Source organism: Tribolium madens, unplaced genomic scaffold (assembly GCF_015345945.1).
Source record: "Tribolium madens isolate multiple individuals breed KSU strain unplaced genomic scaffold, Tmad_KSU_1.1 Scaffold_7;HRSCAF=85;Tcas5.2_LG10, whole genome shotgun sequence".
NCBI lineage: Eukaryota > Metazoa > Arthropoda > Insecta > Coleoptera > Tenebrionidae > Tribolium > Tribolium madens.
In genome coordinates, this window is record NW_025401050.1 from 1,459,436 (window position 1) to 1,471,771 (window position 12,336).

Consider the following 12,336-nt stretch of genomic DNA (forward strand, 5'->3'; position numbering starts at 1 on the left):
GCATTTTTCTCTGGGGCGCGAGTTCTGCCGCATCCTGTATATAGTATATATATGTATATGTAGATATATGTAGATATATCTACTTATACCTGCCACTTACCCTTCAAAATGAATCATTTGTTGAGTATCACTCTCTGGTACCCTACAAAAAATGTATATTATAATCAAATAAAGTTTACTCTTAGGGTGAGTTGCACCAACACTAGTTAAATTTAATCTCGGATTAAATAGTAACCATTTTTGTACTCATAGTTACAATTGTTCTTAATCAGAAATTAAATTTAACTAATGTTGGTGCAAACCACCCTTAGTCTAATACCCTTACTTATTAGTTATCACCGAATTTTCTCCATCGGTATCATTAAACATATCTTCATTAGAAAACTGTGTCTTATTAGCATTATTCTTAGTACTCTCTTCTTCTGACAACCTAAAAAATAATACTTTTAACTTATGAATTCGTTATGTCAAAAAATTTAATCAGTTTACGAAGTCTGAAGAAAAAATAATGTTTTATTCAGAGTAAAACCGATTTTTGTGACTTAGGTATCTGTAGTTGCAGGCCTCGCTGCGCTCTGCCGTCTGGAGACTTGTCATAAAAAGAACGCTTTTATTCCCAATAAAACAATATACATACTATTATTTATTCTCTGTATAAATTTAAATAGTGTGTCTTAAAATAAGTAAGTATACTCACTTGTTGAATAACGTTTTTTTTAATGTCCGAACTTTTACCCTGTCTCTTCGTTTACTACCAACGTCTTCTTCATAATTTCTTGGTAGTTTGAGACAGGGAATAGCGCCAGGTTTCAGTTTTCTAAATTTAGGGGTGTACCCTAAAATTTTTGAATCATATTTCATCATAAAATCTTCATTTTTAAAATGATCGGAGCAGACTCTGGCATTCTCAATTTTAAATTGTTCTTTTCTACTGCATCTAAAAACCCATTGTTTTTGCAGATCTTTATTTTGAGGAAAACAAAAAAAATTTATTATTCGGGGTGGTCCATTATTCTCTGTATAATTTTTGTTCCGCTTATTACTGTTGTTCTTGCAGCCAAATACCGCACAATACACCATTTTTAAAAACCTAAAATAATGTTATATTTGTACATATTTATATCATATTCGATTAAGAAAATTTATCCTTCAGAAGGCTATCACTATGATGTGTCCTTTCATTTTTAACGTATACTGACATAAAATATTTTACAGCGTTCATTTTTCGATCGTATAATGTTACAATTTATTTCATTTTTGTCTAAAAAAATTATTAATTAATTAATTAATAAAACGTGAGTACCTAAATGTTTATATTAACAAATTTCAAATAAGAGAAAATAAAAATTCAGAATTTTTTGAAAAAGTCCAGGATTTTTGTTAGTTTTTAGTTTAATTCATCAATTTGCATAATTCAATGCAGTTATAATTTTAAGAACAATAACTATTATTATTAATAAAATAAAATAAAATTTACAAGAGAGACATCTTCCTTAATTAGACTAATTTGTGAGATCATTTTTCTTCGATTGCACTACACTTTCTTTTACCTAATATTAAATTTCAATACGTTTTTAGATCATTGCTGTAACAATAGAAAGATCATCGTGTTTACAAAGAAATTAACGTTAATATAATTAGATTAATTAAAGTGAGGTGCAATTGACCATAAATCATTTATTCCATAATAAAGTCTGAGGCTGCAATAATTATATTAGATTTTAGCGACAAAGGTATCGACGCTTGGAAGTAAAATATTGTATTAATCGTAAAGATGAATTAATTATAATTATTAACTTACCGTAAAATCTATGTTTGTGAGATTGTTAAAGCACGTAACCACACGGTTTTAATGTTATCTTAATAATTTGGCGCGCTAAAAGGCACGGCATGACGTCACGATCGAGCGAGACAGACGATACAACATGCGCAATATCATATCTTTAACTTATAGTATCATGCCCTGTGGACAGTCTCTGCTTGTGACACCTCTAATGTTGCAGTCGCCTACACTCACCTGAACTGCTCTCCATTCTAACATGTGTTCCACCCACTCCGTGATCAGAGGGTGAACTCCATGTCGACCAAGAGCAGTTCTTATGCTTCTGAAGGTTGCCCTGTCGAAGGCACCTTCAATATCAATAAACACGCCTAGAGTAGACATCTTGTCTTCCAGTGATTTTTCGATTCGGTTTACAACTGAATGTAAAGCCGATTCGGTTGATCTGCCTGGGATGAAGGCGTGTTGATGTTGATGGAGCGGGTTTGAAATTAGCGCCACATCTCGTATTTCTCTATCGCACAGTCTTTCTAACGTCTTTAGTAGAAAAGACGTAAGGCTGATCGGTCGATATGATTTGGCTAGGGAGTAGTCTGTTCGCCCCGGCTTCGGTATGAATATTACTCTTACTTCCCTCCACCGTAAGGGTATATATCTGAGAACAATTATTACTACAATTACTATGTTCATTCATACTTCATTGATTACCACTAAGGCCTTCATAATGAAATGTATCAATATCCCGCCTAGGCATTTCGTAAAAAATGCAGTGATTCCGAGTTTTTTCTTAGTTACGAGGTTAATAAATACGCATGTTCAAGGTCAACAAAACTTTACAACATCAAGTTAGCGAGTGTTTTATCTGTTTGTGGTTCGCACCATTGCACTGTTTTATTTTTCAGCATTTGGCAACACTGACTGTCACTAAATATCTAAAAATTTGACAAATTGTGCCCATGCCGTAAATAAGCGTTATTAACACTCAAAACGTGATTTATGCCGAATATTTGAGCGTTTTCCATAATTTTGTGACTCATGTAAGTGCAGAATGGAACAAACGATTTTATGATATAACACCACAGCTTTATCAAGCTACTGAGTGACATTAGAAGTGGAACACCAAGAAATAATAATTATTATGGACTGATTTTTATACAGCACATTAGTCGTAACTGAACATAAATTTGATTAAAATTTCAGACTCTTACATCAACTATTTATTGATAAAAAATTAATAATGTGTTTGACCACCTCGGTTCTGAATACATTCATTTACCCGTCTGGGCATTGACAACATTTAATGATCAATGTCCTCTTGGGGCAAGTGGTCCCAAGCAACTTGAATTTCATGTTGCAGTTGAGCTAGGGTCTGTGGAGGGCGGTTTAAAATGGACAGTCTTCTCCCGATCATATCCCAAACATGTTCTATCGGGTTTAGATCGGGAGATCTTGCAGGCCACGGCGAAATATTGATCCCAGCTTCATCTAAAAACTGTAGTGTTCCCCTGGCTATGTGTGGGCGAGCATCCCCAAACAGAACCGAGATTCATCACTGAAGACTATGTTGTGCCATTCTTCTCTCCATTGTCGTCGTTCTCTGCACCACTCCAATCTTGCACGACGATGTCCAGCGATCAAAGGAAGCACGAGACGAGGACGATACGACAACAACTCAAAGGACCTGATACGGCGATATAAGGTTCTCATGGTAACAGACCTACCCTCTTCTGCAAACCACAGGTCTCCAATTTGCCGACTTGGAGAAACGGTCTCTGAGAGCCAAGAGTCTTAACCTGCGATCCTGGCGGGCTGTAGTGCGTCTAGGCTGTCCAGTGGATCTTTGTCTTACCCCTCGTCTCTCTGCATCCCATATTTGACAAATTCGGACTACCGTAGCAGCACTGCGATCAACTCGAAGCGCAATTTCCCGGTATGGATAAACCAGCTTCGCGAAACGCCACAATTCGACCCCTATCAAAATCGCTTACTTGGTGGTATTGTCTAACTCTTCGTACTCTAGGCATTTCGTCTAAAGCTCTGAGTGTCAAAAATTGTGACAAGAAATCAGATACCTTTATAACTAAACTGCAAATGAGAAGAAGAAGAAAAAAACAGGTAGAAACGGTGTGCATAGAAAAACCAAAGAGATAAGAAGCTGAAATTTTAATCAATTTTATCTTTAGTCAAGACTAACATGCTGTATAAAAATGAATGCCTTGGACATTATTTTTGAAATACGTCATATTTTTTTAAGTTAAAGTGTCGTTTGTTGGTGCACGATTTCAGCAGCATTTTGGTGTAGCATAATGGTAGAACAACAACCTAGTTCTGTTGTAAAAAAAATTCCAGGGGAAAGCCAGTTAGTAGTGGTCAGAAAATAATGATACATAATATCTACGCGAAATTTAGAGAGCAGAATGAAGCGCTCTCCAAAACTGAAATGGTAAAAAGAGTGTCCGAAGTAGCGGGAATTGGTCAGACATTGGTTTGGCAAACTATTAAGGAAATGGAAGAAACTCATGCAAGGAAATCGCCACCAAGGAAAAGGAAAGATTTATTAAATGTTGTTTTTGTTCTTAATTGAATTTGTAGACACTAATTTATAATAAAATGCCAAAAAACAAATAACATTAAAATTTTCTTCGTTTTTTAAATTACCCCTCTACAATAGGCAACCAATTTTACACAATTCTAAAAATTGTATTGTAAATGGGGCGGCCGATGCTGATGCCACCTACTTCGTTCTAAAAAAAAAACACACTATAGGCTTTCCGCGGAATGACGCATTACGCCCAATGACTACGACATATAGATAACTCTATTGATAGTTGGCAGCAGCAGGTTGACAGAAAACGTCAACCGACAAGAACAAGGGGTAACCAACCCTAGGCATTCAAAATTACTTCTGAAAATTTAAACAACATGAAAAACGTAATCTTCCTAAAAATTCAAATCCTAGGTGGTAATTTCTTGTTGACAAATCTGTATGTATCTTGCGTCTTTGACATTATTGATAGGCCGGAAGCCATCGTCCTTGCAAACCTGTCGACTTCGGAGGTTATAAACATTTAGTATGTGGATACTTTAACAAAATAAAAGAAAATAATTTTTTTTGAATAGGTACCTTCTCATGCGAACATAAAATTTGTTGTTATAAGTTGTTTTTGTAACATAACGAAATCGTTTTTTTTTATTTCATGGCAAGTATTTACTTTTTATTGACATTTAACCATTATTATCCGAGATAATTTACATAGGTAATCGTATTTTGGAAGTAATTAAAAGTTAATAGTTTTTTATTCGACGAGTTTGAGTGTAAATTGGACGCCTTATTTCACCCAGGTGGAATAAAGCGTCCGATTTACACGAAGACAAGTTGAATACAACATTTTATTCTAAAATTAGAATCAACAAGGCTTAAAATTGTTTTAAATATTTTAAAAAATAATCTAAATAATCTAAATCTAATCTAAATCTAAACTAAAATTCCAACAGAGCTAAATTTTGGTGGAGATCTTGGGTACACCATTAGGAATAAAGTGTTCAAAGTCCCCATCGATCCCATTTGTGCTAAAAAAGTTATTCGGGGTCAAAGGTCAAAATTTGATGTTTTTTATATTTTTTTCGAAAACGTTAAGTTTTATCAAAAAAGTAACCTAGACATATCCCAGATCTTAAAATTATCTACAAAAATGGCCCTTATACCTTTTTTTTTAAATCACCATTCCTGAGATATCGCGATTCTAAAAGTTGAAGGAGTCACGTTCTACATGATATGCACTTACAGAGTGCGCCAGAACTCCCGCTCCAAAGACAAATGCCATGTAGGGTAAAGTACCACGAACATGGAAAAAAAATCTATCTATACAAATTTCAAAGTTATGAGAGTTTAAATTTTGCACTTTGACTTTATTTATTTTTATTGGTAAAATAATTTTCCAAGTTTTTTTGCTACAGGCTATTAGAAGCGGAAACAAGGAAACTGTATCCTAAACTGTAATGTCTGTTTAATGTTATTAGTGGCTTTTATTGGCCAAAGGTTTTGTCCTTTAATAAATAATTGTAAAAAAACATATACAAAATCATCAGTATCATTAAATAGACATGTCAAATGACAGATAGAATTTTTTAAACATTTTTTCCATGTTTCTGGTATCTTATCTAACTTGAAATTTTTCTTCTACTTCATTAAACTTATAAATATCTCGATTCCATTAGAATTAAAAAGAATTTATTTGGTAATACATACAGAATGTTCAAAAAATCGCGCACTTCCTTGAAAGGGAGTAATTGGGTAGTCCTTAGAGTACTGAAAAAAATCTATCTGTCAAAAAACTTTGACATTTATTTTTTGACATTTGACATTTTTTTATGTCTATTTAATAATACTGATGACCTTGTATATGTTTTTTTATAATTATTTAGTAAAGGGTTAAAAATTTTGTCAATAAAAGCCATAAATAACATTAAACAGAGTTACAAGTTAGGAAACAGTTTCCTTGTTTCCGCTTCTAATAGCCTGTAGCAAAAAAACTTGGAAAATTATTTTTCCAACAGAAATAAATAGTCAAAGTGTAAAATTTAAACTCTCACAACTTTGAAATCTTTATAGATAGATTTTTTTTTTAATTTTTTTCTATATTCCTGGTACCTTACCCTACATGGCATTTGTCTTTGGGGCGCGAGTTCTGGTGCACTTTGTATGTGCATATAATGTAGAACGTTCTCTTTCAACTTTTAGAATCACGATATCTCAGGAATGGTGATTCTTAGAAAAAAAGTATAAAGACCATTTTTGTGTGGACTACTTTTTTGATAAAACTTACTGTTTTTGAAAAAAATCTAAAAAACGTCAAATTTTGACCTTTGACCCCGAATAGCTTTTTTAGCACACATGGGATCGAGGGGACTTTTGAGACTTTATTTCTAATGGTGGACCCAAAGTCTCCACCAAAATTTAGCTCTGTCGGAATTTTCGTTATTTGACCACTATTTTTATAACTAATTTGACCGGACTAAAAGTTTTTTAGATAAAAACATTAGAATTCTTTTTAAATCACACTTATTAATACAAATCATACATAGGTATACCGACTACCGAGAGATCAAGATAATTTGTAATTGTGTCATTTTTGGATCCAAAAACGTACGTATGACCGTTCTTTTTTAAAGGTTAATCATAAATTTAATTATATCTGTTTGAATAATGAACTTTATGAATGAACTCCTAATCCAGTGAGCGGAAAAATTTATGGAATAATTTTATTAAAACTGCAAATATTTTGTTTTGGCAAAAATGCTGGAACAGGTCAATTTTTTTTTAAAGATACACAATTTTCAACTTGATTTAAAAAAATACACTTTTTGAGTTTTGAGTAATGAAGGTAGCCACATTTTTTTTACATAAAAACCTAGCGAATTTGATAGATTTTTAATTGTCAAAACGGCAACACTAAAATATTATGTATTACATAAAGTTTTTCAAAAAAAAATATATAAAAGTGAAATAATATCTATAAAAAACAAAGATACAATTTTAAAACAAGTTGAAAGTTTTGTATATTTTAAAATTTAGATAGCCCCTTCCCCCCAAATTAATTCCTGGGTCTACCCCTGCTGTCTTTCGCTCTGCTCCATACGGCCGTAATACCATTTATCTATACAGGGTGAATATAAAGTATGGAACCAAACGGTTTTTTTTTAACATTTGCCTCCAGAAAATAATAATTATTACAAATTAAAGTGATATAAAAAATGTGATCATATTTTGAGAACGAAATTTTGTTTTGTTTTTGAGTTATGCGATTTTTTGTCAAAATTGCAATTTATGTAAAAAATAATTTTGAAAAAATTAAATATAAAGTAGATAGTTGTAATCCTTAGAACATAACCTTCATGAGAAAAATGGTTTTATAGTGGGTTACTGTTTAAAAAAATTAAATTTTTTGTAGAACTCAAAAACTTCTATACAGGGTGCGCCAAGACTCGCGCCTTAGAGAAAATTTTCAAGTAAGGTAAGAAACCAGGAACATGAAAAAAAAGTTTAAAAAATTGTATTTGTCAAAAAATTTTGGCATTTATTTTTTGACATTTGACATTTTTTTATATCTATTTAATGATACTGATAATTTTGTAAATGTTTTTTTTTAATTATTTAGTATAGGGACAAAAATTTTGCCAATAAAAGCCACAAATAACATTGAACAAACTTACAATTTAAGATACAGCTTCTGTTTCGTGCCGTCATGACGCGGTATGTTTCGTGCCGTCATGACACCCGTTGCCAAGTTGTCGTCATAACAACCGTTGTCAAGTCGTTGTCAAGTTGGAAAATCAAGAGAGTCGTCGTCGTTGTCGTCAAGCAGTTTTTTTGTTGTAACAACAACTGGGTAGCGTATTTACGCAAGCTTGTTGTTAGAATCATCTTCGTGTTAGTAGAATCATCTTCGTGTTGTTAGAATCATCTTCGTATTGTTAGAACCATCTTCGTGGTAAAACAACTGTGTAGCGTCGTTTGGAAGCTTGTTGTTAGAATATCTTCGTCGTCATCATCCTCCAACTACCATCGACCTTCGACTCCCCAAAGGCATAGAAACCAGACCGTCCCCAGCCTTTCGACTCTCCGCCAGCAACCGGAACCAAGGCACAGTACCGTCTCCATTTGCGTTTAATTTTGGCTTTAACTTCGTGTTGTAATTATTGTTTGATATCCAATAAATTACTTGATCTAAACCACGTAGTCCTTCGTAATTTTGTTCCGACGAATAAGGCCACAAGCCGGCCTATCTATAAGAGCAAACATTTGGTCCTTCGAGCCGGATCTTTTAATCTTGCGAATACCGGTATTTTTAGTTTTGAGTTTTTCACTTCTTCGGTTTGATTTCGTCGTGGTTCACTTCTTCGGTTTGATTTCGTCGTGGTTTAGAGATTGCAATTTATTGGATAAAAACAAAGAACATTGTTGAATCCTATTGTGGTTTCATATTGCAAATTTTGTTTGTCGCGTATAATCGGGTGAATAGATTGCTTGATTTTGTCGCACTTGGTTCGTCCGTTCGAGGTTGAGCGCTTTGTTTTTTTGATTTGATTTTGTGAATTTGTCGGTCGCAGCTGTGTATTTCTTTGGACGCTGATACTGGGTAAATTTTTGAATTTCATTCGTAAATTAATTACCCAAAACTCATTGTTGCTTTGTTGAATTGTTATCAAAATGAGTCCAAAAATTAACAATAGTCTCGAATTGATGTCGCGTAAATTGGCCATCGAAGATATTCACAAAATATTTGAGCTAAGCCAAGAGGTCTTGGAGAATTCGTCTTCGTCCTTGGTTTCAGCGTTAAAAACGAGAAGTAAATTTTTGGAATCGCGATACAATGAATTTGAAAAATGTCATTTAACTGTCATCTCACGAATGTCGCAATCAGAACTAGAAACACAGACTAAGATCCGACAAATTGTGAATGACGAATATTTTGGAATTTTAGAAGTGTTGGCCGAACTTTCAAAGCCGGTAGTCGAAGATAAGCCCGTTGATTTGTGTAATAGTGCGTTAAAACTCAACGTTCGCTTACCAAAATTGGAACTTTTCAAAATTTCTGGGGATTTTAAATCGTGGCAAACTTTTATTGATTTGTTCGACAGCTTGGTTCACAGTCAATCGCAATTGTCGAATATTGAGAAATTTCAATATCTCATTTTATCGCTCACGGACGAGCCTTTAAATTTAGTAAAATCGATTCCTTTAACCGCTTCCAATTATTCGGTTGCTAATGACACATTGGTCAAGCGGTACGCGAATAAGAGACTTCTCGCGACAAATCATTGGCATGCTTTGGTGTCCTACCCTCCACTACAGTCGGAAAACCCTATAGAGTTACGGAGGTTAGTCGACACATTTTGTGAAAATCTCTGCATTTTGAAAGGTTTAGGTTTCCCAACCGAGTTTTGGGACTTCATCGTCGTAGATTTGATATTAGGAAAATTAGAAAAGGAAACTCGAAAACGATTTGAGTTGCAACTCCGGTCTATTGAAATTCCGTCTCTTGAGAAGATTAAACTTTTTTGGAGCAGGAAGTTGTTGCACTGGAAACTATAGCTGTTTCACAGCAGGTGTCGTCAACTACAAATACATTTCGGTATTCGAAGGTAGCTCATGGCACTTCGTCAAAATCGCGTTCTGATACGGCTCCAAAATCTGCGTTTGTCGCAACTACTCATAAAGTTTCGTTGCCGTCATCTTGTTCTCTTTCTTCGTCGTTTAATTCGACTTCGTCGACTCCTTTGTCAACATCGGTACAGCAATTGTCTTGTGGGTTGTGCAAGCTCGCACATTCTATTTATCGTTGTCCTTCATTCTTGGCAAAGTCGCCAAAAGATCGTTACCTTGTTGCAAAACAGGCTCAGTTGTGTCTCAATTGCCTGCGCCCATCTCACGTTTCGTCGTCGTGTCTTTTGTCCTCCACTTGTAAGGAGTGTCAGCAAAGACATCATTCGTTGCTTCATTTCGAAAAAACTCATGCCTCTATCGTTAACTCTGACTTATCGAATTCTGAAACTAAGGCGGTTCCAGGGGCTGTAAGTGCTAACACCTCCGTAGTATTAACATCGTCATGTGCCGTGACTACCATGTTGTTGTCTACGGTACTTGTTGAGGTCCAAGACAATAATGGAAAATATCAAGTGGTAAGAGCCCTGTGCGATCCGGGATCTCAGACTTCATCCATCGTGGATCATTGTCGAAAAACGTTGAAGATACCCTGTACTTCTGTTTCTTCCCCTATCTTTGGTTTGGGTCATACATCATCGGGTGCCTCCAATGGAATTTCCATTTGTAAAATTCGTCCCATTAATAGTTCGGTCAGTCCATTAACATTAAATGTTATCTCCATACCTCATATTTGTTCGTCATTGCCCAATGTTGAGGTCAACCCTTCGAAATGGAGACATCTTCAGACCTTACAACTTGCAGATCCCCATTGGTACAAACCCGGTCCCATCGACATGCTTCTCGGTGCCGATATCTACCCTGCTCTCAAACAGGTGTCACATCAAACGGTGCTGGTCAGCCAATGGCCATTGAAACAATCTTCGGGTTGTTCCGAGCAAATTTGTTTGCCAATCGCTCCAATTAACTCGTTTGTCACGTCATTTGAACCACGTTTGGACGACACTCTTAGAAGATTTTGGGAGCTCGAAAGTGTACCCGAGGTGAGAAGTTTGTCTGCGGAAGATCTTAAGGCTGAGTTTATATTTCAACGTTCTCATTCTCGCCAAGTGAATGGACGTTTTGTTGTGTCGTTACCCTTCAAAAGGGATCATCCACCCAACTTTCAAAATTCACTTAGAATTGCTGATGGTCGTTTTTGTCACTCGAACATCGTCTGTCCGGAAAACCTGATCTTCGAGCTTTGTACGGAGACTTTATGCAAGAGTACATCGACTTGGGACATATGTCTCTTGTGCAACAAGATCAAACAATTTCTTCAAATTCATACTTTATTCCTCATCATGGTGTTGTTAAAGAGGAAAATGGAAACAAAAAAAATTCGCGTAGTTTTTGACGCATCGGCCAAAGACTCTAATAATCGGTCGTTAAACGATTCTCTACTTGTCGGTCAAGAAATGCAAGATGACATTGTCGCTATGTTACTTCGTTTTCGGTCTCGTGCAATCGCTTTCACGTGTGATGTTAGACAAATGTACCGTCAAATAATGGTTGAACCTGATCATCGTAAATATCAGTTCATTCGGTGGAGTTCTTCGCCTTCACATCCTATCCAAACATATCAGCTCAACACTGTAACGTATGGTGTTTTATCTGCTCCATACTTGGCTATTCGGACTTTGCTTCAACTGGCTGAAGAAGGTCAAACACCGTTTCCCCTGGGAGCTTCAGCGATCAAATCCAGTTTGTGTGTTGACGATTTCGCGTGCTCTTCTGATTCTGTCGAGTCTGCCCTTAAACTCCAGAATCAATTGATACAGTTGTTGAAGGTTGGTTGTTTTGAGCTTCGGAAATGGTCGAGCAATCATCCTGATTTATTGAAAAATTTTCCTTTGTAACACTGTCAAAAGATCTCACGCTGGGAGATTCTAAACCCGCTGTTAAAATTCTTGGTCTTCAGTGGGGTTCTGTATCTGATTGTTTTTCCTTTACAGTCAAAGTTATAGAATCATCCTGCACAAAACGCTCAATATTAGCGGAAATCGCCAAAATCTATGACATTTTGGGGTTTTTAGCTCCATTGACATTGTTTGCCAAACGACTCATTCAACAACTGTGGTCTTTGGGTTTGGACTGAGATGACACTCTCCCTTCGGATCTTCGATGTCAATGGGATCAATACAAATCGGAACTTCCACTATTAAATTCACTTAATGTGCCTCGACATGTGGTACCAAGGGCAATGGTTACATGTGAACTTCATGGCTTCTGTGATGCTTCACAATTTGGGTATGCCGCAGTAGTGTACTTTCGGTGTGTTGATTCGGTGGGTCACATTTGTGTGAATTTTGTTATCGCCAAATCTAGAGTAGCGCCTCTAAAGGTCATTTCG

The 12,336-nt window shown here is 35.5% G+C and overlaps 1 protein-coding gene across 1 annotated transcript; it reads right to left on the reverse strand.

Moving 5' to 3' along the window:
• Positions 1-12: 12 nt before the first annotated feature.
• On the reverse strand, positions 13-2,021 carry LOC123009964. Its single transcript, XM_044406561.1, has 4 exons — positions 1,802-2,021; positions 698-1,090; positions 326-430; positions 13-142 (listed from the first exon to the last, which is right to left on the reverse strand). Exons 2-4 carry the CDS (start codon positions 1,078-1,080, stop codon positions 97-99), a joined length of 534 nt encoding a protein of 177 aa, XP_044262496.1. The 5' UTR covers positions 1,081-1,090; positions 1,802-2,021; the 3' UTR covers positions 13-96.
• Positions 2,022-12,336: the final 10,315 nt, after the last annotated feature.

Excerpts from the sequence above, each read along its gene's own strand:
- LOC123009964 (XM_044406561.1), bottom strand. The coding sequence starts at position 1,080 with ATGGTGTATTGTGCGGTATTTGGCTGCAAGAACAACAGTAATAAGCGG. Across the intron at positions 431-697 it reads AAAAAAACGTTATTCAACAA|GTTGTCAGAAGAAGAGAGTA; the intron begins GTGAGTATACTT and ends ATTATTTTTTAG. Across the intron at positions 143-325 it reads AATTCGGTGATAACTAATAA|GGTACCAGAGAGTGATACTC; the intron begins GTAAGGGTATTA and ends CATTTTTTGTAG.